Source organism: Mangifera indica, chromosome 1 (assembly GCF_011075055.1).
Source record: "Mangifera indica cultivar Alphonso chromosome 1, CATAS_Mindica_2.1, whole genome shotgun sequence".
NCBI classification, from domain to species: Eukaryota; Viridiplantae; Streptophyta; class Magnoliopsida; order Sapindales; family Anacardiaceae; genus Mangifera; species Mangifera indica.
This window is the reverse complement of record NC_058137.1, coordinates 26,470,138-26,496,713: the sequence shown is the minus strand read 5'-3', so window position 1 is coordinate 26,496,713 and position 26,576 is coordinate 26,470,138. Positions and strand designations below refer to the sequence as shown.

The 26,576-nt window shown below is 36.1% G+C and overlaps 4 protein-coding genes and 3 pseudogenes across 4 annotated transcripts; 3 read left to right on the top strand and 4 right to left on the bottom strand.

Annotated features, from left to right (window-relative positions):
- Window positions 1-117: 117 nt before the first annotated feature.
- On the bottom strand, window positions 118-3,765 carry LOC123217415 (annotated as a pseudogene).
- A 1,866-nt stretch (window positions 3,766-5,631) lies between these two features.
- LOC123221103 lies at window positions 5,632-6,944 on the top strand (annotated as a pseudogene).
- Window positions 6,945-8,802: 1,858 nt separating this feature from the next.
- LOC123210232 lies at window positions 8,803-9,923 on the top strand (annotated as a pseudogene).
- A 782-nt stretch (window positions 9,924-10,705) lies between these two features.
- LOC123229830 (phytohormone-binding protein-like) lies at window positions 10,706-11,259 on the bottom strand. The gene is made up of 2 exons (XM_044655846.1): window positions 11,060-11,259; window positions 10,706-10,964 (listed from the first exon to the last, which is right to left on the bottom strand). Exons 1-2 carry the CDS (start codon window positions 11,257-11,259, stop codon window positions 10,706-10,708), a joined length of 459 nt encoding a protein of 152 aa, XP_044511781.1.
- Window positions 11,260-12,553: 1,294 nt separating this feature from the next.
- On the top strand, window positions 12,554-13,756 carry LOC123229757. The gene is made up of 2 exons (XM_044655727.1): window positions 12,554-12,779; window positions 12,876-13,756. The coding sequence occupies exons 1-2, from the start codon at window positions 12,554-12,556 to the stop codon at window positions 13,664-13,666; spliced, it is 1,017 nt and encodes a 338-aa protein (XP_044511662.1). The 3' UTR covers window positions 13,667-13,756.
- A 398-nt stretch (window positions 13,757-14,154) lies between these two features.
- Window positions 14,155-17,573, bottom strand: LOC123192039 (receptor-like protein kinase THESEUS 1). Its single transcript, XM_044604515.1, has 2 exons — window positions 17,237-17,573; window positions 14,155-17,046 (listed from the first exon to the last, which is right to left on the bottom strand). Exon 2 carries the CDS (start codon window positions 17,010-17,012, stop codon window positions 14,475-14,477), a length of 2,538 nt encoding a protein of 845 aa, XP_044460450.1. The 5' UTR covers window positions 17,013-17,046; window positions 17,237-17,573; the 3' UTR covers window positions 14,155-14,474.
- Window positions 17,574-24,311: 6,738 nt separating this feature from the next.
- LOC123195119 lies at window positions 24,312-24,866 on the bottom strand. The gene has a single exon (XM_044608734.1). It carries the CDS (start codon window positions 24,769-24,771, stop codon window positions 24,565-24,567), a length of 207 nt encoding a protein of 68 aa, XP_044464669.1. The 5' UTR covers window positions 24,772-24,866; the 3' UTR covers window positions 24,312-24,564.
- Window positions 24,867-26,576: the final 1,710 nt, after the last annotated feature.

The following is a 26,576-nucleotide window of genomic DNA, read 5'->3' as shown; positions in this document are numbered from 1 at the left end:
TCTTCACTTTGATTTATGTGCTGTGGTAGATTAGGGGTAAAGTCAAGCATTATGGAAACTGAGAGAAAATATAGAAAAGAAAAAGCAATGTGAGTCAAAGTAATGGTACAAGATGAGTTTGGACAAACCAAAAATTACAATACTTTTCGTACAATGAAGTTTTGAGCTACAACCACCCTTTCACTAGAGCTATATTGACCATTTGACATATTGGTCACTGTCCCAGCCTAAAATCTTCCACAACGAACATACTAATGAGCTTTCCCAGTCAAACTCCAAGGAACTTATCTCTCTTGAAGTTAATGAACCTAACTGGATCAATTATATACAAAAAAAATTGCACCTGTGAAGGGAAAGACACCAACTTTCAGAATCCTTTTCATGGAGCCCATGTATACATCATTAGACTCCATACTAAATTGAGAACTACCTAAATTACCTAAAATCGTGTCTACATGGTAAGTTGTTGTACAGCAGAAATGTGGTTCCACCTCCTTTCTCTTCGTGCACCAGCAATATTAGCAACTAAAGAATTATATGTATTTACCGAGGCACTAGATCCCATTAGCTTCAACCCAAAATTATTAATAAGATAGGACAGCTGACTTTTATTCCCTCTGGTCATCTGTTGCAGCTCATATGCCTGATCGCAAGATAACACTGTTTACAGCTGCAATGGCTGGTCTCCTGAATAGATATACCAGTATATCATTGCTTGATCCAACATTCCTCTGAAAAGACCTCCTAAAACTATTATTATGACTTCTTGTAGTTCCCAGAATGCGTGAAGCTTCTCTTAAGCCACTCATATCGCTCATGCATGGTGGCTGGATACTGCCTAGTTGTGGCCTCTCCAGCAAAGAACAACCGGCTTCCCACACTTTCAGAAAGTATATGATAATCACTAACTGATGACCTTACCCTGATATGAGAGTATGAGCCGTAGGAAAAGGGATCAATTCCTCATCTTGTACATGTTGTTTGTATGGGATTAGGCAAATTAATACATTTTGGTTTATATATACCTGCAAAAAAGGAGACTAACTTACTCAGAAGCTAGATTTAAGGAAGCATTTTATAAGAAAGAAAAGCAAGAAATGTCTATTGCTATGACCATTTAGACATCAAAACGTATCCAGGTTGTTCCCCCCAAAATACAAGTGGGAAAACCATGGCAACTTTATTTACGAGTCCAAAACCCAATCGCTCAATGGTTGCAAGCTTTCTCTGAGGTAACTCTGGTTCAAATTTATTGTCCCTTTCAGAACTCCAAGAGGCACAGTACATTGGACCATATCTGCTTGAAACACTTGGTCACCTGTAATCACCTCAACCTCTTCATTTCCATATCTTAAGGTATTAGAATATGGGAACTCCTTCACATAATGCTTTTATCAGTCTCCCATTCCCTCCAGTGAGAAAACAGTGGTCTCCCCCCATTTCATAAGGATCATCCTGATCCCAATAGGCAGCTGACAGATTTGAAAGACATCCAGCATTTGCATATTCCAAATTAGCAAGGTGCCAATCAAGCAGTTTCCCTCCATCAGTACTTCTGGCCACAATGCCTGAGTGTCTCCAAGACTGAACCCAGAGAAATATCATTTGCCAATCCACCCATTATTTTTCTCAGTTTCATGACTTTGTCAAGCAACTTGTTGAAGATAAATTCAATCTTGGTATCAAATTCCTTAGAAACAGGTGCTCCATTGTTAGAGCTCAGGTTTATGTGAAGAGGAAGAAAGGAGGAAGAAAGGCCAACTTGAGGGTGCAAAACGGAAAGCTGACAGAAGGCATCAGTGATAATAATTCTGAGAAGCAAGTTATTGAAGCGGATGGCAGCAGACCTGAAGCAGAGGATAATGGTGCTGATCATATTAGTGAGCAACCCTTGGGAGCCCCAGATGGCAGCACTCCAAAAGTAGCAAGGACAGCAGACATGCAGCAAAAGTTTAGGGACATGCTGGGAAAGGAAGAAACTGTGAGGATACTGGATGCTGAGTTGGCACACAAGGATTGGAAAAGTGACAGTGAGATGTAGTGAAATAGGAGCTGGAGAATGGAGAGAAAGAGGAGAGGAAAAAGAGAGTAAGGAAGGCACCAGGGAGAGATACAGCCTCTCGAAAGCTGGAGCAGTGTCAAGTCTGTGCGTTGAGTCTTTTGCGTTCTTTGCTTAGATTGTGTGTGTTGAGTCTTTTGTGTTCTTTGCTTAGATTGTTTGTAATTGCCTTGTGAAACATTAGTCGGTTGGGTGGGGAATCAGTGTTGTTTTTGTGTGGGATTGTCATTTGCTTTGTGCGCCAACAGAAACACTCTAGAGTAATGTCAATCAGTTTTATTCCTTAATGATACAAACAACTAAAGCAAATATTTCCTGCTCTGTTTCCATATTATTCACTGTTACATCAAAACAAAAAACCATTACACAACTGCATTCACGAAATAGTCTTAGCCTGAAGACGAACCCAGCTGCAGCTGCTGAAGAGGAGGGATCTCTGAGTGGTAGACGCACTCTTCAGGTACCTAACATCCATCTGGATTGTACAAAGGACATTTATTCCTGACTTTATGAAGGGGCATAGAAAGTTGCCTAGCCAGAACCCTCAACAGGGTTAGAATGAAGTCCAGTTATAACACTGCCACCAAGATCTACAGCTGCATATTTACCCTTCTTTCTCATTCTTCTGTGTATACACTCTACGCCCAGGCCGACTCCTACCCTCTAAAACAACAACCCTGAAATCAAATGACATAAACTGCCTAGCTGCTGCTAACCCAGCGATTCCAACACCAACAATTACCACAGTTCCTTCATTTACTTCCCCAGGCATTTATGCTGTAAATGACAGTGAAACCCCAAAATTGATAAATCCTTTATAGAGAAGAAAATCATAAGCTGAGCTTATCAAATGCTCTTACTAATTACTTAACAATTTCTTTTATCTCTTCTTTTGTGAGCCACAATCTCACGCTGCTTCTCCACCTAGAAAGAATATGATTCCTCACAACAATTTAGTCATTCTGCTCTTTGGAACCATACTCTCACTACCCCAGTTAAAATTTCATCTTCAAGCAAAGCATCAATTGGAAACCCCAATGATAATGCTATCATAGCCTCAGTTTCAATCTCCTTCTCCAAATTCTTATTAGTTCTATTCTTTTTCTTTGATATACCACCTAAATGCTTCTCCATCCACTCATCCATTAAATTTTCATTATAACTTCGCGGACCCAATTTCTTCCTCAATGTCGTCCTTGAAACAGAACCATCTGACATCGGGGTTTCCATTATTCTACTTTATCACAAACCAAACTCTCACACCAAAAAATTGTGAACTCTTCCCACAGGCATCAATCTGGCAAACCACCAGAAACAAACTTAACAATCTCTCCCAATTATACTCCTACATCAGCTCAAAACTAACATAGCCAAATAGGTGTTCATTTTCTTGAAAATTCCACTAAAATTCCGCAAATAATCTACACATATGCTTCACAATGCAGTCCATCTTCACCACAAAAAGAAACAAGAACGCATTTCAAGCAACCCAGTTGTCTTTTTCACTCAAATTTGAGTTCGTATCAAACACCATAAAGTCAAACAAACTAACAAATTAACTAAAACCAAAAGCAGCTACCAAGATACCCCTAAAATTAAAATAAAGATGGCATTAAAAAACACGAAAAGTACGTGAAATAGAAGCGTTGATTCACCTTGAAGGGTCGAATTTTGGAAATGAATTAGTTTGAAGCACATTCGCAGCTAATTGTTATAGAATATGGAATAGAGGTTTTTTTTTTTTTTAATTCATTCTGTTTTATCTTTTATCCTTTATTCTCTTCGTTTATCATTTTCCCCCTTGCCTTTTTCCCTTTAAACAGAGGCTTCTTCTTGTTAATTACATCACTCCTGTTATCATCGATGATCGCATTTCATTTTGGTTTTTTAATGTCAAAAGGTCAACTGATATGTAATCATCAATGATCGTTTGTGTCTCATCTCCTCTTCTTGACCGTAAAAGAATCACAAAGCTAGCAGCAATGCAGCGTATTGAGATTATTCAGGGTTATCAGAAAGTTGATCAACATTTCTTTGGATAATTAAGATTTCAAGAAGAAGAATGAACGAGGCAAAACAAGTAAACAAACTCCTTCCAATTTGAACAAGTTGACTTTGACATTAGATAAAAGTCAAAACACTACCGACCGACCCCTAGCAACCATTCAATTTTAACAAGTTGACTTTGACATAAATTATGTATTTCATTTACATACAATGAATCGGATTTTGACTTTCCATTGAATAAAATGATTCCTGTCAGAGATTCCCTATTCTTATATTCTGCAAATTGCTTCATAATTAAAATTTTCCCACCTACATTTACATTAAATACTCAATTTGCACTCTCAAGGATGAGACCTGTCTCGATAAAGGTGTGCCATGAGTTATTTGTTTTAAGTGATCAACAGTTTCCCTAAAGTTTGGTTTCAAAACGCTTTTTCACCTATTAGAGGAAATAAATCATATTTTTTCGTTCAAAATCTAACTACGTTAGTGGAAAAATAATTATAATGTAATGTTGTAATTTTAAATTAGCAAATTATTATTAACTATTTCACTTTTTAAAATTGTTATATAATTTAGAATAAACAAATTTGTATAACATTTTTTTTTTTTATCTTTTTCACTTTTACGATCTTATTTTTAAATGGTTTGATTGACCCTAATCACCACTATTACCGTCAACTCTTTATTTTAACAAGTCATTTCACACTCTCAGTCTTGCAAGTCACCCTCTCTCTTGCACCTATCATATTTTATCTTTTTTTCGCATGTAGCTTCACTTAACCTATCCCTTCTTTGTCCTAACTAATAGCCCCCACTACTATAGTCAGCCATTGTTGCCACTTGCCACTCATTGTTCAAGTCATATGCAGTTGATGATCCACATTTTTTTGCCACAATAGTCTTGTTTTTCACCTTTAAAAGGCATATTATCACAAGATTTGGCATAAATGATGTTAAGTTGGTTGACAACACATGTGACGGGATGGTTGCAATTGACATTGTTGTGACATTGAAGACATTGTAAAAGATTTTCAATTGTGAGATGGAAGAGACAATGATGTTGTTATAAGAAATGAAGGTGGTTGAGTTGACTATGAAGATGAGATTCTAATAAAAAAATGGTAGTTAGGGTTTTTTAACTTAAATATAAATTAATGAATTTTAGTTTTTCAACTAATAAAATAGTCAAATTATTATATTTTTGACAATAAGGTGAGATTTGTAAAGGGATTATTCTTCTTAACTTTTTTTAAAATTTTTATATATTAAAATTACTATTTTATCTCAATATCGTTAACATTTTTTTTTAAACAGAGATAAGTTTTGTATAGAAAAATGTGATTTATACATTAAGTAAATGAAAATGTGTTTTTACTCCAAATTTAGGGTGGGATTACGTCAATCGCCCCACCAATCCCGTGTTACTGCTTTTTGTGAAGGCAATAGCCTTCTCTGCCTTCCGTAGAGAAGATTAGTTGAAGAAGACAACGCGCTTGTTAAGTCCTATAAATAACATTTGAGAAAATGAGTTGTGGCATCTCTCAGCCTCGTTCTAGTCTTTCTTTCCAGCATTGAAAACGATGGAGACCTTCAGAATCAGCTTCTTAGTAATCGTTGCGATAATTTTGGTTTCAGGTGTTGCACAAGTTTTGGAGGCTGTGGGTACTTTTACCTGTACATACCCAACAAGTCCATGCTATGGCAAGAAAATAGAGTGCCCATATGAATGCCCCACCACTTTCTCCTCAGACCCCAAAGGCAAAAGTTTGCTACGTAAATTGCTTTTCACCCGTTTGCCAGGCTGAGTGCAAACGTAAGTTCACAATTAACAAATCATAATTGAACATAAATGTATTGGGAAATCTTGCTTAGGTATTGATTTTATGTTTTTTTGTGTAATCTGCAGACAAGAAGGCTAATTGTGACAGCCCTGGATCAGCATGCTATGATCCTCGTTTCATCGGTAGCGATGGCATTGTCTTCTACTTCAATGGCAAGAGCAATGAGCATTTCAGCCTAGTTTTGGACACCAATATGCAAATCAATAGCCGTTTCATTGGCCACCGCCCAGTCGGCCGCACCAGGGATTTCACCTGGATTCAGGCCTTGGGAATCCTTTTGAAGTCTCGAAAATTCCCTCTGGAGGCCACCAAGGCTGCTGAATGGGACAGTGAAGTTGACCATCTAAAGTTCACCAACAATGGCCAGGACTTGGACATCCCGGAAGGTCCACTATCCGTCTGGTACTCCGAAGGAAAAGAAATTAAAGTGGAGAGAGTTTTAAGCAAGAACAGTGTCATTGTCTCCCTGAAGGATGCAGCTGAAATCTTGGTTAATGTAGTGCCAATAAACAAAGAAGATGACAGAATCCACAAGTACCAAATTCCAGATGGTGACTGCTTTGCTCACTTCGAGGTTCAATTCAGGTTCTTCAATCTCTCCGCCAAAGGTAGATGGGGTTCTTGGCAGGACTTACAGGCCTGATTTCGAGAACCCGGCTAAACCTGGTGTGGCAATGGCGGTTTTGGGAGGTGAAGAGAAGTATAAAACAGAATTTCTTCTCTCCACAGAATGCAATACTTGTGTGTTCCCAACGGAAAGCTCCGGCTCAGGCCAAGTGATGGAGTCTGGCACCCGGGACTGCACCCGCAGATCCTGTGCAGGTTACGGAATCGTTTGCAGGAAATGAGTGCTGAAAAAATTTGCTTTCTTTGCAACTGATTGTTGGAATAATTGCTCTCTGCTTGCCAAATGATATGGCACCTTGTACCCTTTTTGTGCTGCGTAATAATCTTGATATGTCCTTCTGGTGTAACAGCAAATCCAAAACTATAACAGTTTTGTTATTGAATTTTCATTGCAAATAAAAATTATATGATTCCAGAGTAGTATTAGCCATTATTTGAAGATTACAGGATAAAGGAAAGATTATTTTTCTCTTTGTGAGAATTCTTTAGCTCGCTTTATTTTATAACATTTTCCCTCTACATTCCCTAGTTGATGTATGCTTGACACCTGTACTTGTAGGTCACACTTTCATAACAAGTCATACTCACACAATGGTAGGTCGTTCCAATCCACAAGTCATGCTCTCTATGTTCGATTAGATTATAATACAAACAAAGTTTTAACTTTTGTATTTGTTTAATATTCAGAAAGATCAATATAATCTCTCTGTTACTATTACTGATCTCTTTAAAAATTCATTTTTCCAATTCAGACCTCTTAAATTCAGATAAACCCTTACAAAATTTGAATCACCATTATACTACACTTATTTTTCCAGTTCTAAATATTCACTTTTCTGGTCCCCAGCCAACCATCCAGGAGCACCCAAAATTCTATCTGGAGGCATCAATTTTTCTGAATATGGCTGTATCCTTTTTCAACAACACATCTTATACTCAACTTTAAACATTTTACATTACCAAAATATATTATAAAAATTTGATTGATTTTCTAGGTTTCTGATTTGTTAAGTCCCCAAATGAAAGAACAAAAGGATCAGAAAAGCTACCCTGCAAATATTATTGAGATTTTTCTGAGTTATAGAACATGCACCTATGGATAAATAGTTGGTTTTAGAATAATCTCAGATTTAACATTTCTATGGGTAATTTAGATTTAACAAGAGGATTGAATGCAGCCAAACTTGCTCTTCCAATTCTCTTCATCCCAGAAAACTAATACCTGATTGAGTTGAATTACTTTTAATGCAGTTAATTTGCAGGGTACCGAACTCCAGACGAGTTTAAGCCAAACTGGCAACCGAGTTCAAGCCAGTTTAAAGCCAGCCCAACAGATAAACACTTCCCCATGTAGCAATTCAATGATCCATTTGTCTTAAATTTAAGGATTTTTTTCTTGGGTGACGTGATTCCTATTAGAGAATTCTTCTTCCAGAAACTATGAAAGTTGCAATATGAACTTTATCCTAGTCACATTTGCATTTAAAAATTCAATTTCCTAATCTTCTGGCAATCCTCCGGGAGGCGATTTTGCTCTGTCAAGGCATCAATAATCAGCAGTGATAGTGTAGCCTTCTGAATAAAGGAATGGCATGTGTTTTTTAGTTTCACCATTAAGTACTCTGAAATAATTGAAGAACCCAGCAGTCCCATGTTACTGCTTTAACTTTGAGTAAAGATAATAACCTTCATTAGAGAAGAATAATCGAAGAAGATAACTGATACGAACCTTAGGAGAATCACACCTCAAAAGCTAGCTATTGAGATGGGAGAGCCCAAGGCCATATAAACCCCACACTAGTTGCCCATACTTTCCACACTAGTTGCCCATACTTTCCAATGTGGGATCCAAGTCTCATACCTTGCACTTGGGATCTTAACATACCACCACGCTAAGCAGCCTTGGCGCCCAGGCGGGCTGGCTGTGCGCTAGCTCCCTGCTAGCCCCGTGCGAACACTGCAATGTCGACGTCACCACCCGCGCCGCACGATTGCAACTGAGAGATATGGTGATGACTCTGATACCAAATGATACGAACCTTAGGAGAACCACACCTCAAAAGCTAGCTATTGAGATGGGAGAGCCCAAGGCCATATAAACCCCACACTAGTTGCCCATACTTTCCAATGTGGGATCCAAGTCCCATACCTTGCACTTGGGATCTTAACAATAACCTGCTGTTGATTCCTATAAATACCATTGCTGAAACTGAATCCTGGCATCTCTCAGCTTCATTCTAGTCTCTCTTTATACCATTGAAAACGATGGAGACCTTCAGAATCAGCTTCTTAGTAATTGTTGCGATGGTTTTGGTTTCAGGTGTTGCACAAGTTTCAGAGGCTGTTGGTACTTTTAACTGCACATACCCAACAAGTCGATGCCATGGCAAGAAAATAGAGTGCCCAGATGAATGCCCCTACACTTCATCCTCAGAACCCAAGGCAAAAGTTTGCTATGTAAATTGTTATTCACCTGTTTGCAAGGCTGAGTGCAAACGTAAGTTCACAATTGACATATTTACAACTGAACTTAATGGTATTTGGATATATTGTTGTGGAATTAGTTTTATGTTTTTGTTTTTGTTTTCTGCAGAGAAGAAGGCTAACTGTGACAGCCTGGATCAGCATGCTATGATCCTCGTTTCATTGGTGGCGATGGCATTTTCTTCTACTTCCATGGCAAGAGTAATGAGCATTTCAGCCTAGTTTCTGACACCAATATGCAAATCAATGGCCGTTTCATTGGCCACCGCCCAGCCGGCCGCACCAGGGACTTCACCTGGATTCAGGACTTGGGTATCCTTTTCAAGTCTCAAAAATTCTCTCTTGAGGCCACCAAGGCCGCTGAATGGGACAGTGAAGTTGACCATTTCAAGTTCACCAACAATGGCCAGGACTTGGACATCCCGGAAGGTCCACTCTCCGTCTGGTACTCCGAAGGAAAAGAAATTAAAGTGGAGAGAGTTTTAAGCAAGAACAGTGTCATTGTCTCCCTGAAGGATACAGCTGAAATCTTGGTTAATGTGGTGCCAATAACCAAAGAAGATGATAGAATCCACAAGTACCAAATTCCAGCTGGTGACTGCTTTGCTCACTTTGAGGTTCAATTCAGGTTCTTCAATCTCTCCGCCAAGGTAGATGGAGTTCTCGGCAGGACTTACAGGCCCGATTTCGAGAACCCAGCCAAGCCTGGTGTGGCAATGGCCGTTGTGGGAGGCGAAGAGAAGTATAAAACCGAATCCCTTCTCTCCACAGAATGCGATACCTGTGTGTTCGCAACAGAAAGTAGTGGCTCAGACCAAGTACTCACAGAAGTGACAGAGTATGGCACTCTGGACTGCACCCGCAGGTCCTTTTCAGGTTACGGAATTGTTTGCAAGAAATGAAAACTGAAAAAATTTCTTCCTATACAACTGAATAATGGAGGTAGCCTCATTACTCGAATAACTGTTTGTACTCTTAAAACCTGCAAATTATTATGGCAAAGTTCAGTATCTTCTACTGGGTTTCGTTCAACTCGTAGAACTTATTTTAAGATAAAGTATTCTTCCAATCAAAATTATCAATTCACCCAGCAGATTCTCTGTGGACTTCAGCTGGTTTAACAAAACTACATATATCCAGATTTAAAAATTTAGATGATATATTATTATATAATTAAATAATTTAAATTAAATATATAATAACAATTAATAATATAATATCATATCATCTAAATCTTTTATTAGATATTTAAAATTAAATGTATATAACATTATTCAACATATAAACTAGTACAGAAATCACAGACCAAACACAATAATTGTATCTCTTCATGTGGTGGAGTACAAAGCAGAAGGATCAAGGTTTTAGACCCATCAAAGATTCATCGTACATGAATAGTAGAATTTACAATTTGTATAATACAATACGATGAAAAATAATATATATTTTAGGATATATCAAAAACTGGTCAATATAATAGATGTATTGTATTGATAAAATTATCAACATAAATTGATACACTTTTTAAGAAAAAATGATAATATATAAGGATATATTTTAAAAATTCAAAATTTTAAAAATATTTGTGATTTTTTTAAGATGATAACATGACAATAAAAAATTTTGGTGTTTGATGCATAATATGATACGTGATGAGACTACATTGTGTACAATTAAAGAAAATCTAGGAAGCTCCTTTTAATAGATAATTTTCCAGGCACTTGATAAAGGCTAATGCAGCAGCAGTGGTCTTTGATGGGTTGGTAGTTTGAGCTTCTGACTCATATGCCACTATGACATCGATTGAAGTCTGCTGTTCTCCAATTGCAGTCAACCGGAAAGTTGTTTTATAGGCAGAAAAACCCAGATTCAGGTGACCTCCTTCAACCACTTGCAGTGAAAATCTATGCAAACTCTCATCAACCTCCACAATTTTCTCCTTTCTGGTAACTCATACTTGACACATCTACAGTTTGTACCATAGGGAAACATCAGAAAAGAAAAAAATCATCACAATGAAATACATATAGCTAAGAACGAAGCTGCATGCAAAGACTCACCAGAGCCGAACTTGAAAAGCAGGGCTGAACCAAGACCACCATCTCCTTCAACAACCTCCACTTCCTTCACTAAATTTGGGACAATCTTTGGAATGATAAATCTCATGTCTTGAGTCAGAGCATTCCAGATTGCTCCCATGTCAACACCAGCCTTTACCTGGGTTTTAACTTCCTTCATCATGCCCCTCTCCAGTACAATTTTGTGAGAAGTGATTTTACAGAAACAAAGACAACTTCACAAGGCCAACTGATAGAATCATATATATATAGATAGAAAGTTGTGCTTGTTTAGAATGAGTGATAAAATGGTATCTTTCTTTATGTAGTACAGGCAGTAAACTCATATGAATAGATTCCATTCTGTCATTTGCTTTATGTAAATTTTTATATTAAATTATTTGACATCAGGATGTATGAAACTATTGTTTTTGTTTCTTTTTTTTAGAGGGAACAAAATTTGTTTGTTTTATTGAAGAGAATAATCACTTTGAGTTCAATACAAATAGAAACAAACAATTATATCTATGTTTGTTTGGTATTTCAATTAGAAAAATTGAAAGTTTAACTTCTTATATATAAATATTTAAAAGTTTGGTCCTTTATATAAAAATATCTAAAAATTTAATTATTTTAATAAGAAAATTTAAGAATTTGATCCCCTTTAACTCTGAAAAATTTTACTATAATATATGTTAAATGTTAATAAAACTCTTAAAACTTTTATTAATCTCCTATATTTTATTACTTCTTTAGATATTTCTATATTTTAACGTTATTTATTTTTACCCTCCTCATAGTTTAATTTTTGGCTCGGCCATATAGAATACCACCACTTTCCTTCTCTTGATTCATGACTCCATTAGCTTTTTTATTGGACTCTCATCATCTCCAAAATAATAACCAAACATCCAGACAACCATTTGGTAATAAGGTAAAAAGAAGCATATGATGGTCATATATTTCTCTAATGAGTAAACAATGTTGCAGAAACTTAGAATCATCGCAATCAAAATGCTGAGAAGAATAACAACTTAGAAGATGGCATGGCTAGCTATTTCTTAGCAGTAATAAACTGATATTGGAATGCTATTTCTTAGCATTTTTGTGGCAATGAAAATTACGCCCCTGCATGTGCTTGTAGGTGGCTTATGGCCCCGAGAAACGTTGGATCTTGTAAAGTTTTTTTATAGTCTCTTGCGGAGATCTTAGGAGGCTAAAGGCAACATGTCAACTTGCCAATTTCAAATCAGAACTACAAGCCCCAAAGCATTGACCAAGATTATTAACTATCTGGCAAAAGATTTTAAGTAACCAACAAATTCCCTGACAGAAGTTGGAATCTTCTGAAGATAGACTACTTCCAAGAGTTGAAAAGAATACTTTAAGAATAAATAATCCCACTTGAGTATTATAAAATGAGCAACCAAGGGAGCCAGTTCCTCTGCAGCGAATTATAGCATCTTCTAGCTAGCATGGAGGTCTCAAGCAGCAATGGTTTCTTGATCATTCTTCTAGTTGCAGTTTCAGTGGCAGTAGAAATCAATGCAGCGAGTTTGACCTGTCGCTTGAGAACAAGCCCGTGCTTTCTTGTGAAGATTACTTGCCCATTCGAATGCCCATCACCAACACCAAGCGATCCTAAGGCCAAAGTTTGCTATGTCAACTGTGATTCTCCCATATGCAAGGCTGAGTGCAGAAGTAAGATCATTAATATTGTAGCTGTAATGTTTTCAGCATATAATTTTTTATATGAAGAGCTTTAAGAACTAACCCATTATGCTTTGGCAATTGCAGATCGTAAACCAAACTGCAATAGCCCTGGAGCAGCATGCTTGGATCCCCGGTTCATTGGTGGAGACGGCATTGTGTTCTATTTCCATGGAAAGAGAGATGAGCATTACAGCTTAGTATCCGATCTTAATCTTCAAATCAATGCTCGTTTCACTGGCCTCAGGCCGGCAGGCAGAAGCAGGGACTACACTTGGATTCAAGCCCTTGGTTTTCTCTTTGATTCCAACACCTTCTCTCTCGAGGCTACTCGAGCAGCAACATGGAGTGAAGAAGTTGACCATCTGAAATTCACTTACAATGGGAAAGAACTTGTCATAACTGAAGGCCATCGCTCTTCCTGGGAATCTCGAGAAGGCAGCCTGAGAGTTGAGAGAACGTCAAACAAGAACAGTATCTTGGTCACCCTCCCAGATGTCGCCGAAATTTCAGTTAACATAGTGCCTGTGACAAAGGAAGATGATAGAATTCATAACTACCAGATTCCTTCTGATAACTGTTTTCCTCACTTGGAGATACAGTTTAGATTCAGTGGCTTATCCTCAAAAGTTGAAGGGATACTTGGCAGGACTTACCAGCCAGATTTCCAGAATCCTGCAAAGCCAGGAGTGGCAATGCCAGTAGTGGGAGGTGAAGACAAGTACAGAACCTCATCACTTCTCTCTTCAGACTGCAATTCTTGCCTCTTCAACCCAGATGGAGCTTTTGACCAAGAGAATGCATTGCTGAAGGATTACGGCGTGTTGGACTGTAATGGTGGTGCCACCAGTGGAAATGGAATAGTATGCAGGAAATGAGAGTGAGAAATGTAAAATACTCACTGAACAATTCATTCTTCTGGTTCTACAAAATAATTGTTGAAGATTTGCCAATAAAAACGAGATGGATTTTGCTCTGTTATGAATAATAGTATTCTGTTCTTCAACTGTTGTTAATTCTTTTCTGTGATTGAATGTTTCCAGTTTCCTTGCTTATAGGTATCTTTCTAATCAATCCCCTCCTTACCTACCATACTAGAATTTTTTGCATTGCAGAACTTAAATGTAAAGAGACTATGGTCAGAAAGGCTGAAAAAGTCTACTCTTTGCCCTTATTTAAAAAAAAAAAAGAAGCAAAATGTGCACTCTATTTGAAGTACCAAAGTTGGTATAAAAATGATGGTGCATATAATTTTATTGTTAAAAAAAAAGAAAGTATGGACAATGTAACTACACAAATCAATGAAATCACAACACACTAAGGAATGCTTTATTTTCTGTACAGCTGCAGTGAATAAAAGGATAAATAAAGCAATAAATTTTTCATTATCAGGTAATTCTGTAAAAATAATTTGGACACTGAAATCCAGCTAAATTTTAAATCAAGGCAACAACAGAAGTTTTTGAGGCAACTTACATACAATATCTGATGGATTAATTGGCACCCATCATTCAACTATAATACAAACTGAATATTGTATGGGCGAAAATTGAAGGAACAGAATAAATGTGATAATTAATCTTCATTTGTTCACTTGGGATATTGCAAACAATGCTCAAGGCCATGATGACACAAATTTTCATTAGGAAGGGTGACTGAGATTGCTGCCGCATGGGAGTCATCTTCTCATCTTCCACGAGGATTTACAAGCTGTGAAAATACAGCACTTGTGGTTACATCTTCACCATCATCATCAGTGCCGGAGTTCCCCCCATCAATCAAACTTACACTGTTGTCAAATGGCTCAAGTGGTGTCAATGGAATGCCAGGGATGTGATTGGTGCTGTTATCCTCAGGTTCCATGAGAGCAGAAGAGGTCTCCTCAAGCTGGAGAGCATATTCAAGGTTCCACAAGACATCTCCCATCGATGGCCTGTCAACCCCATGCTCAGCAAGGCACTTCTCAGCCGTCTCCCCAAACTTCTTGAGAGAAGCTGGATTAACCTTGCCCACCAGGTTAGGATCCATGATTTGATCCAACATACCTTTCTTTTGCCAGGTCATTGCCCATTCTGCTATATTAACCTGCTCCCGAGGCAAAACAGGATTTAAAGCTGGCCTAGTGCAAAGAACTTCCATCAGAACTACTCCAAATGAATACACATCTGATTTCTCTGTAAGCTGCTGCCTTCTGAAGTATTCAGGATCAAGATAACCAAAACTTCCCTTAACAGCAGTGCTGACATGGGTCTGATCAAGAGCAGGACCTGTTTTTGAGAGGCCAAAATCAGCAACTTTCGCTACAAAATTCTCATCCAAGAGAATGTTTGTAGTCTTCACATCTCGGTGGATAATGCTTTGAGCTGCACCAGTGTGAAGATAATGAAGTCCTCTAGCAGCCCCAATGCATATTTCAAGCCGCTGCTTCCATGATAGAGGCGGTAGATCTGTTCCATACAGGTGGCTCCTAAGGGGCCCATTGGCCATGTATTCATAAACAAGAATCATTTCTGACCGCTCATCACAATAACCAATAAGAGACACAAGGTGGCGATGGCGGAGCTTAGATAACATTTCAATTTCAGTTCGGAATTCGGCGAGGCCTTGCTCAGATCTAGGATTTCCTCTTTTGACGGCAACTTTTGTCCCATCTTCAAGTGTCCCCTTGTAGACCCTGCCAAAACCACCAACCCCAAGAAGCAGGCTCTCATCAAATTTATTGGTTGCATCTAGGATTTCTTGGAACATGAAGACACGGCCAAGATTAGAGGAAGCTAAAGAAATGCAGCTCCCTGTCCCACTCTTTTGAGAAGTAGTGGACATCTTTGTCAAGGACAGAGAGTTTCCATACAAGGGCAAAGGTAACCATGGATGCCCTTGGTGAGGAGTCTTTGATTTTCGGGCTACTAAGCAACAATAACAGACAACAATCAACACCACTGTAACTACAGCTCCAACAATCAGGCCAGTTATGATTCCAAGTTTGCTCTTGTTAGAGGGTGTATTAGGAAGGAGATCCTCAAGAGAAGAAAGCCCATCCAAACTTTTAGCTTCGTTACTGATCTTCATAACCTCCAATCCATTCATAGTTGCATTAGTAACATCTACCATAGTGTCTGGACCAACACTAACAGTCAAAGTATCAGAATCTGTAGATGAGTTGGAGACAAAGTCCTTGTAATAGGGGACATCCAGGCCATTGGTCAAGCTTGACAGGTCAAGACTTCCAATAGCAATATCATCATTGATGTATAAATTAAACACAAGATTGTTCAGAGACGCACTCATAATATCACAGAAATGTGCCCGAACAAAGTATTTGAAGTTTGGATCAACAGGGAACACCCAGGTTATGTTGAAGTTCATTCCAGCAACATTTGCATTCCCCATGGCTTCAGCAGTGGAATAAACCCAATTTGGAGCTGTTTCAGTTGTGACAGAAGCTGTGTATATGATGGAGGAAGGATTAACAGCAACTCTAACAGCAGAGCTGTTTACATGAAGGTATTTCTCGTCATTTTCCCAAGTTCTTCCAAGGGTATCATTTTGTGCAGAGATCAATGGACCCCCCATGTTTAACCGGTAAACAGTTTCAAAGCCAAGATCAGAAAGACCACTGAAAGGGGCTGACGGATTTAGAGCCAATGCCTGGTCAGGGAAGAGTGCATCTGGGATGGAGACAACTTCAATTGCATTAACGAAGGCAACCGAATTGTTCGAGGGAACAAAGTAAAGCATCAAGTTATCAGAAGCCACATTAATTGCATATTCCTTGAACATAGAAGAACCATTATAGCTTTTGAAAGTGAAATTGCTCAAGAGCACAAATTGTTCAGTGGCTACAGAGAACGAAGCAGAATTCAAGTTGCTGTCAGAGTTCGTGAGAGGATAGAAATAAAGTCGGACCCAATGCCGGCCTTTTTGCTCAATTTGAAACTTGTAAGAAGATGTGGTTGAAAAGATTCTGGCAGATTGGTATACGGGAGATGGAACACTAGAATTGGAACTAGCAACAACAGAATTTGCACTTTTCAGCACAAGAGAAGACTGAGTTGTATCAGGAAGAAAAGTTCTCCCCAAGTAGGTAACATTTCGTGAAGAACCACAAGAAATTAAGTAGTTATCAGCTGGAATAAATGAGGCATATGAACTTTGACACACAAACTTAAAAAGAATAATAGCTAGAACTATAGACCTCCACTTCCCTGATTTCATCTTCATCATTGTCGATTCAGCCTAGCTTCTATTATAATGAGATCTGAAAAGCACAATTTCAGAAACGCCAAATTCACCAAAACTATATTTTCAAAACTCCAGATCTATCAAACCAATTCCAATCCAACTAACATCTATATCTAAAAACTTGCAGAAAAAATATGAAAACAAACAACTTACGAACTTCTTTTCATATAAAAGAATAAAAACGGAAGCTTTGAGAATACACTCACCTCAGGAAGAGAGCTAAAATGGTTCGAGTAAACTAGAAGCCGAACTAGGTTCAATTGAAAGGGGAAAACCCAGTCAAGGAAACAAGAATGCCGCTATCAGAGGTGAAGAAGAAGATCTTTTTAGTGCAACTACATACAACCACCCTCCTTTCCAGCCTGTTGATTAGGCTGTCACAAGACTCACAACTGAGAAAAAAGAGAGGACCCCACTAGAACAACTTCATTCAAAGTCGCACTCATAAATATACATACATAGGTAGACAGATAGATAAAATGACTTCCCATTAAAATCCAAACCCAGCTGTTAATTTAAATATTGTGTTGTAGGGTCGATTCTGATACAGCATACATTGGAAAATTTTTTAACAAGAAGATGCCATGAAAGTTCTGCAACTCAGCTTTACATTGTTGTTAATTTCTATTTTAATTATCCCAATTCTGAACTCTGAACGGCACGTTACTGTCGTAAATTCTACTTAACATGCATAATTATGATATTTATATGATTATTTAAAAAAAAAAAAAATCTCCCAATTATGGTAATATCATAACGTCACATGTGTCTGTTGTTCAGAAATATTAACGCATTTATGAAAATAGAAAAAATATAAACATATGAATAAATGCTAGGGAAGTGAGCTGGAAAATCTGGACCAACCCTCAATAGGGACCCGCTTTTACGCGGCTTTGTAATGTGAATCGGAAGAAGCCGAGTTGACGGTCTAAGTAAACGGTGTTACAGCTCATAACGACCGATTGGGACAGCGGTCGGATAGCTCTGTGGGGTTCGTTTTGACATTGACGTTTATAATTTGCGTAAATTTATATTTTAAATATAGGAGGTACGTCATAACGACGTTAAGAATTTAAAAAGGAAAAGACCGTTATGACTGACGACAATATGTGTGTGAAGCGCCGCTCTTCGGCAAATGGCCACGATTCCACGAGCACACACGTCCCTGTCGCTATTTTTATAATTTAAAAAAAAAACTTTCTAAAATGGTTTATAAATATGATTAAAATATCAACCAACAAGAGACAAGCGAGACATGATTATTCAAAACAGACCAATTATTTCATGCCACGTGTCCGTTATACGTGGAAAATGGAATTTTCTTGTGTGAGCGATTTGCATGTCGTAGGTTAGTTATGTGCATAAATATTTATTTATTTGTGTCAAAAATTGTAATTGAAGACACCGCTAGTCACGTTGAGTCAGTGCATACAGCGGAGCGACGGTGTCGTTTCGATTATATACATTTTGAGTTGTGAGCGGGGGCAACATCAGTCAACTAATAAACTTGTCTGCTTAACTAAGAATGAATTAAGTCAACTATGCTGTTGGTATCGAAGCTACCTGCTATGATCTTTGCACATTTACTTTTTTATATAATAATTTCAAGATTATTTGCCCCCGTAAATTAGGGAAATTTCACTAACCAATCCACACGTAGTTTTGACGAAATTACATATAAGGACATTTCAAATCACATTTAAATGAAAAGAAAGGGGAACTGCGACATTGGTTAAAGTTGTAAATTTAGTAGCCCTTTATAAGATCAAACCGAGTAAAACAAATTTTAAGAGAAGGGCGAAAACGACATACCGGAAAAGTGCATGAACTGTCAGGCAAAATGCCACGTGGGTGATGTCATCTTCTTCATTGATTAGACTCACGACACGTAAGCTCTTGTGAAAGAATCTTCTCATGGCAAATTACGAAAACGGGGCCGCTTTAAAAGTATCTCCATTGAACAAGAGCCCACCTCACAGAAATCGTCTATTATAATTTAGAGTGACAGTATGGCAAAAACACTTTCTTCAAACTTTGAATTTTCATAATAAATAAATTTAAAATAATTTAGATTAATCAGAATTTATCATTTCATAAGTAAATTAAATTTTATTATAACTTAATATTTCTTTTTGATTTTTATATCTCATATTCCTTTAAAATTTTAAAGCGAATAATTTTTTTTATATAATTATCTATTATTTTATCTCTTCTCATATTTTTTAAGATACTAAAAGCATTTATAATTTTAACCAAAATAATTAAAAAATATAAATATTTGTTAAAATTTTGAGTGTATATCTATAAACTGAATATTTATAATTTTTTTCTAAATAATACTAAACCTCAATATAAGATGAAAGATGTTGGCAAAAAGATTGAGGTTGGGCTTCAACTCATTGGCCTAGAGAAGTGAGCTCAGTCAATGGTTGGCAGTAGCCCAATCAATGTGGTACGTGCAAAAACATAATACATAAATAATGATATATTATTATGTAATTAGATATTATTTTAATTTTAAATAAAAAATTATTTAATTATATTATAATATATTATTATTTATACATAAGTTTGTATTTATTATTTATACGTATAGTTTTATTGATTATTATAATTGAGTTAGGTCAAAAGCACGTGTTCATTAAAACTCATAGGTGACCTACATCATATGTATCATATTTGCTTAAAAAACAATGGTAGTCAATTATCATAATATGTATCATAATATATGCACACTTAGAGGCGGATACGAATTGAGCCGAGTCTAAATACCTTTTGGTTTGAGTTCGACTTAAATAAAAATAGTTTGACTAGAATTCAATTTGAATTCATAGACCCAATATTAAGAGTGGTTCGACTTCGGTTCGAATGAAAATCGTTACAACTCAAATTTGATTTTAGTTTGGCTCGAATTTACGGCTCAAATTCATGATTTGAATTTATGGCTCAAATTCATGACTCGAATATATGGCTTAAATTCGTAATTTGAATTAATGACTCATTGATAAAACGATATCACTTAACAATTATTTAACATAATTTAAATCAAATTACAAGTCAAATTCAAATCGAATCAAATCATCTATTTAGCTCTTGAGTCAAACCGAACTGAATCCTCTATAGCTCAAGTTCGCTTGGTGTTAAAAGGAATTGAATTTTTTAACTCAAATTTAATTTATATTCAAAGTAAATAAATTTAAATCAAATCGAGTCAATTTTCGAATATGAATCAACTCAATTTCTATCTAACCCTACGCACACTCATCTACAATTCTATTTATTCTCTTAATAACACTATTCTATTGAGAAGTTACAAACTGGAATAGTTTTGTCTGTCTTTTTCTATCTTAGCCCGCTTATTGAAATAATATTTTTTGAACTTTTTATGAATGTAATCTCCTCATAGCGTCAACATTTTATCCTTAAATTTGTCCCATTTTGACCATGGTTTTCTTTTGGATGTGTCAAAATAGTCGTACTTTTCTACTCACATCATCAATAAACATTACATAAGTATTTAGAGCCTCCGAAGGAAAACATAAGAACAAGTCCCCACATGTTTGTATTAACCAACTCCAATTCCTTCGCCATTGATTCTCTTTCCATTGTGGAAAGAGTCACCCTTCTCTATTTACCAAAGATACAACTTTCAAACAAATTGTGATCATTTGACTAAACTTTCATAGTTTTTTTTTTTTGTTGAAATTCTTTCAATTTTTTTCACCTTTGTATGCACCTCTATAATATTACAAACTTAAAGTAACGATAGTATGTATGACTGCAATTGAATATCTTCTAACTAAAAGTTATATGTAGAGAGTTTCAATTTTTTTCCTATGAGAAGCCACCATGGCTCCTTTAGTGATTTTCTTGCAACCCATATACAACACATTATGCCCTTGATCATCAAGTTGCCCTATTAACATCATATTTCACATCAATCTTGGTACATGCTAACTATCTCGAATTTTTCACAGGGATTTGTTTGTCATCCTCAACCTAATATCACTCGTACCTACAATGTTTAAAGCTTCTCCATCAGCTGGTTACATCTTTCTTTGATTCATAGTAACATAATTCTCTAGAATTCCAAGGAGTGCAATGGTATGTAATTAAACTCCTTAATCTAAGGCCCATGAGTCACTAAGCCCATCAGCGGAAAAGAAAAAAATTAAAGGCCGAAGGACTATTTCTCCCCCCCCCCCCCCCCCCCCCCAAAGGTTTAGTGAAATGACGATTACCACCCGTTAACTTTTAAAATTCCAAATACCTACTCATATGTTAAAATTCACTATTGAAATTAAGGGTAAAATGGTCATTTAAATTAAAATATTTGAAAAACTAAAAAATTATCACATTTCGCCCCCTAGGTTTAAAAACCAATATTTCCCCCCACCCAAGGTTTGAAAATTCGCCATTCCCCCCTAGGGTTTGGAATTTTTTTACAATTTCTTCTAGCAAGCTTCTCTATCGTCGTCTTCGTCTCCGTCAATCTCTTCTTCCCAGCACTCTCCCTCCAAACGTCGTTGATTTCCATCGTTGATAACTAACAACTAGGGATGGCAATTTGGGCCCGACTTTAGGGGCCCCGACCCTAACGGAGAGGGGATTCCCCGATAAAAACGGGGAAAGGGGCGGGGATGGGGACAAAAAAAATCCTCGTAATCGGGGACGGGGATACATGTGTCCCCGCCCCGCCCCGCCCTCCCCTCCCCGCCCCTCCCCTCCCCACCCCCTAAATCTAATATATTAATTTAATAATTTCTAGAAAATTTTACATTATAATTTATTAAAACTATAACTTTAATTTTACTAATTTTTGAATTATCAATTATTAGCTTTTACTAATTTCTAAACTATTAATCTAATATATTAAAAAAAACCTAGAATTTCATTATCATAAAATGTAAATGCACCAAATTAATTTTATTTCAACTTCAAAACTTAGTTAGTCAATCCACTAGGTTTTACACACAAAAAATAATAAATTATAAACTTAATAAAATCAATGAAAAGTGTTAAGTTTAATGTTATTATAAAATTACCCTAAATCACATACATGAAGAGCTACTAATGAAGAGATTAATTATTGCATATTGTTAGATTTTATGAAAACTTTATATTTGAACTAAAATAACAAAGAATATTTTATAGCTCTTGTAGCAAGTGATATTTTGAAAAAATATGATTTATTTTATTTATTGAAATATATAAAAGAATTAAAATTTATATTTATGGGTATGGGGAGGGGATTTTTCCCCGCGGGGACGGGGCGGGGCGGGGCGGGGCGGGGATGGGGAGGGGATGGGGAGGGGATTTTCCTTCGCGGGGAGGGGACGGGGATTATTTTTTATCCCTGCAACGGGGACGGGGCGGGGACGGGGATTGATATCCCCTACGGGGACGGGGACGGGGATTGATATCCCCTCCCCGCCCCTCCCCATTGCCATCCCTACTAACAACTTCAAAACCCACGAGTGGGTTTCAACCCTAATGATGATCAATGATGAACAATGCTGGGGAGACCAAATGTTGACGAAAGAGACATTGGAGAGATGAATCGTACGATGACGACGCTAGGGAGATGAATCATGTGATGAAAGAGACGTCAAGGAGACAAATCATGCAATGAAAGAGACACCGGGGAGACAATCGCTCGACGTCTCTAGGGAGATGAATAGCGTGATGACGACGTCGAGGAAATGCTTCTACTCATAGTTGAGATTCATTAACCTTCTTCTTTGGCCATCGACGGAAGATTAATAGGGAAGGCCAGCTCTACTCATCGAAATAAGTTGGAAAAAAATTTCCTAGGGGGGAATAGCGAATTTTCAAACCCTGAGTGGGGGGAAATGTTAGTTTTTAAATCTAGAGGGACGAAATGTGATAATTTTTTAGTTTTTTAATTTTTTTTAGCTAAATAACTATCGTACCCTTAATTTCAACAATATATTTTAATTGATAAGTGTGAGTATTTGAGTTTTTTAAAATTAATAGATGAGAATTGTCCTTTTACTAAGCCTTGCGTGGGAAATAGTCATTTGGCCAAAATTAAAAGAACCATTCAATGTCTACGAAGGCGCAAGTAAGAAGAAGAGGAAGAAGACAACGTGCTCATAGATGTGGAAAATAACCAGCTAAACATTATCAATAAGATAACACTTTAAGACTATGTTGTACCCAGAGGTCATGATGGGTTTTCAAGTATTGTCAGACCTATTGTGATACCAAATAAATTCGAGATGAAGCCGGCAATCATCTAAATGATCCAGCAGAATTAGTTTGGAGGAGCAGGGACAAAAAAACTACATGCGTATCTATCAAGATTTTTATAGATTGGTGACACTTTCAAGATTAATGGAGTTTCGAATGATGCCATCACGCTGCGGCTGTCTCTATTTTCTCTTTGAGGCAGAGCAGCAACACGGTTAAACTCAAGAGCTTTAGAATCATTCTGAGACGAAAGTCAAATCTTATCTCTAAAAATGAATCTGAAATTTTAGAAGATGAAATATATACCTCTTTTGAGTTTATAAATATATATACATTTATATATATCATCATATGATTAAATTATTTTAAATAATATTTAATTATATCATAATATATATAAATATATACATATTTATATATCTAAAATAAATATACATGATATTATTTTAAAAAAAGAAAGAGGAAAGCAACTTGTACCCATTCATTTATATCAGTGGTACCATCACTATTGTTATTCTGTTTCTTTGGCGCTTTGCAATTCCTATGTAAATGGCCCTTTATTGCCATGATACCAATACTACATCTTTGCATTTATTTGAATTTTTATCTTAGCCCTACATCTTGGTTCAACATTTAAAGCATTCAATGTCGTCTCGTCCAAATCTTTCCTACGAACCTCCTCATCGAGAATTTTGTCGCTAACACGATGAGTTTTAATTTTGCACTTCAATCCTCATAAATTGGTTCTCTCTCCAATCCTCGCTAGTGTGACTATTGTAATTCCTAAAACAAATTATATTCTCATAAATAAAAGCACGACAATCTCTATCTTTCTTTTAGTTCACACCTTGGAAAATTAAATAATATATAAATATCATTACATTATTATATAATTAAATATTATTTTATTTTTAATTTTTTATTATCTAATTATATAATATCATATTATTATTTTTATATAAAAATTAAACTCATAAAGTCACGCTTAATATGTGGATATGTTAAAGATGAACAAACAAAAATATCATTTTACATTAAAAAAAAATCATGAAAATTGAAATCAGAAGATATTAAACATACGGTTCTAATGATGAAACTGCCAATAATTAATGTCACAGAAGAACTTCACGACTAAAACATCAATTCAGTTAGTAAATTTAGACATAATTAATAGCCATAATCTAAATTAAGAAATAATAATAATTGTAATTAAACTAATCACTACCTTCGGTCATTTTGACTGTTTTTGTCGGTCTTGAAACTATTTTTCTAGTCGACGAAAGAAAGGCTAAAGCTGAACGTACTTGAATCTTTTTTGTTATCATCTGTAAGACTTGAGAAAAGCTCCACAGAACGTACAGATGATAGCTTTCCAGGACTTGCTGTAGAAGGGAAGATAACAAAACCGAGTGACGGTTTTCATGTCGGCTACGCTGACTCCACTCCGGCAACGTGAACATGTTCCGGCCGCCGGCTTGCTGCTGCTAATCTTCCTCTTTTGGTCCACCAAAAAGCATAAACAAACCATTTCCACAGAGAGAGACTACTTCAGCCACCACCCCTTCGCTTCGTAATTTTAGTAAGTCCTCGGTTAACCTACACAGAACTTGTAGCCTTAATGGAAAAGTAGTGTTATACGTATAATTTATATGTATAAATAATAAAATATTATTATAAAATTAAATAATTAAAAATTAAAAATAATATTATATACAAAATTATCCACACAGTATTATTGAGATATTTATAACAGTTGGGTATGATCATGCTCAGGGTTGATCGAGCTGTAAACCATCTGATGACTGCCACGTGTTATTAGGGTTTTTTTTCCATGTATTTTGAGCAGGAAACCTGCTAAGTATATCATTTTAATGGTGTGGATGGTTGCGACGTGTACACGAGAACTACCATAACATGTTATGATAATTCACAAATCAAAATGAATGACTAATTGTGATTAATCAAGTAATTAATGAAGAAGAATAATTGTGATTAAATTTTCAAATATTTGGTTAAAAATGTCCTTGAAGAGTGGCAGTACCAAGTACCAAATATTCAAGTGTGCCACACGTTATGTCAGACAGTGACCAATTGATAATAAATCGTGAATTGGAGACTTTGTCAAATGCCAATGGGAAAAGACTATTTCCCACCCAAGTTTTACTCTTATCTCAAAAGTATACCCATCCCTGATGAAAAGCCTAAATATTCACCTAAAGTTTAATCTGTTTGGATCTACTCATATATTTTCTGTTAAGGTTAAGGGGTAAATTCTTCATTTTATCAATAATATTAAATAATTAAAATTTTAACTCATTTTTCTCTTTTTTATTTGAAAAACTAATATTTGTCATTGAATTAAGTTTTAAAAAATTCACTTTTTCCCCCTGAAATGTAGTCACTTTTTCTGACGATAGTGAAAAAGTTTTCGTCCAGAGGTCGACCATCTCTGGACGACAATGACCTCTGGACAATGATTGTCATCCAAAAAAGATGACTATCATCCAAATCTGAATGACGAGAAACGTCCAAATCTTTAGATGGCAAGCATCGTCTAGAGAATAGACGACGAGGGTCGTCCAGTGAAGGTCAACGAGCATCGTCCAAATCTAGACGATGGTTGTCACTCTCCTTTCAGCTACGTTGTCACTGGTGGTCGGAGAAAAAGTGAAAAAAAAAATTAAGGATTGGGGGGGTAAATCACTTTTCAAAGTTCAGGGATGACGGTAAAAGTTTATTTTTAAAATCAGAAAAAAAATATATGATAAAATTATATAACTGGAATATAAACAGTAAAATGATGATTTTATCTTTCTATTTAATAGAAAACTTAATGACGGTTTGGAGATGGATAAATATTTGAGTTTTTCATCAAGTATGGTATCCCTTGACAATGAGTTAAAAGTTGGGTGGGAATAGTGCTTTTCCCAATGCCAATTGCAAAATGGCACACATCAATTGGGCTGGTTGGCATGGCAGGCATTACATAAATGTGGTAGCCAGATGGTCATTTCATCTTTCCCTTCGCGCTTTTAACTCGGGGCAAAGTGTACAAATAAAATTTCGTAAACGAGCGTTTTTAATTATATAATCAAATAAATAGATTAAATTATTTTAAAGTAATAATAAAATAATATTTAATTATATAATTGATGTATTTAATTATATATTTAAAATACATATATATGTATAAATATTACTCTAAAATGTAAAGTAGCGTTTTTTATATTTTAAATCAATATTATATATATATATATATATATATATATATATATATATATATATATATATATATATATATATATTAAGTACATAAATTATATATTATTATAT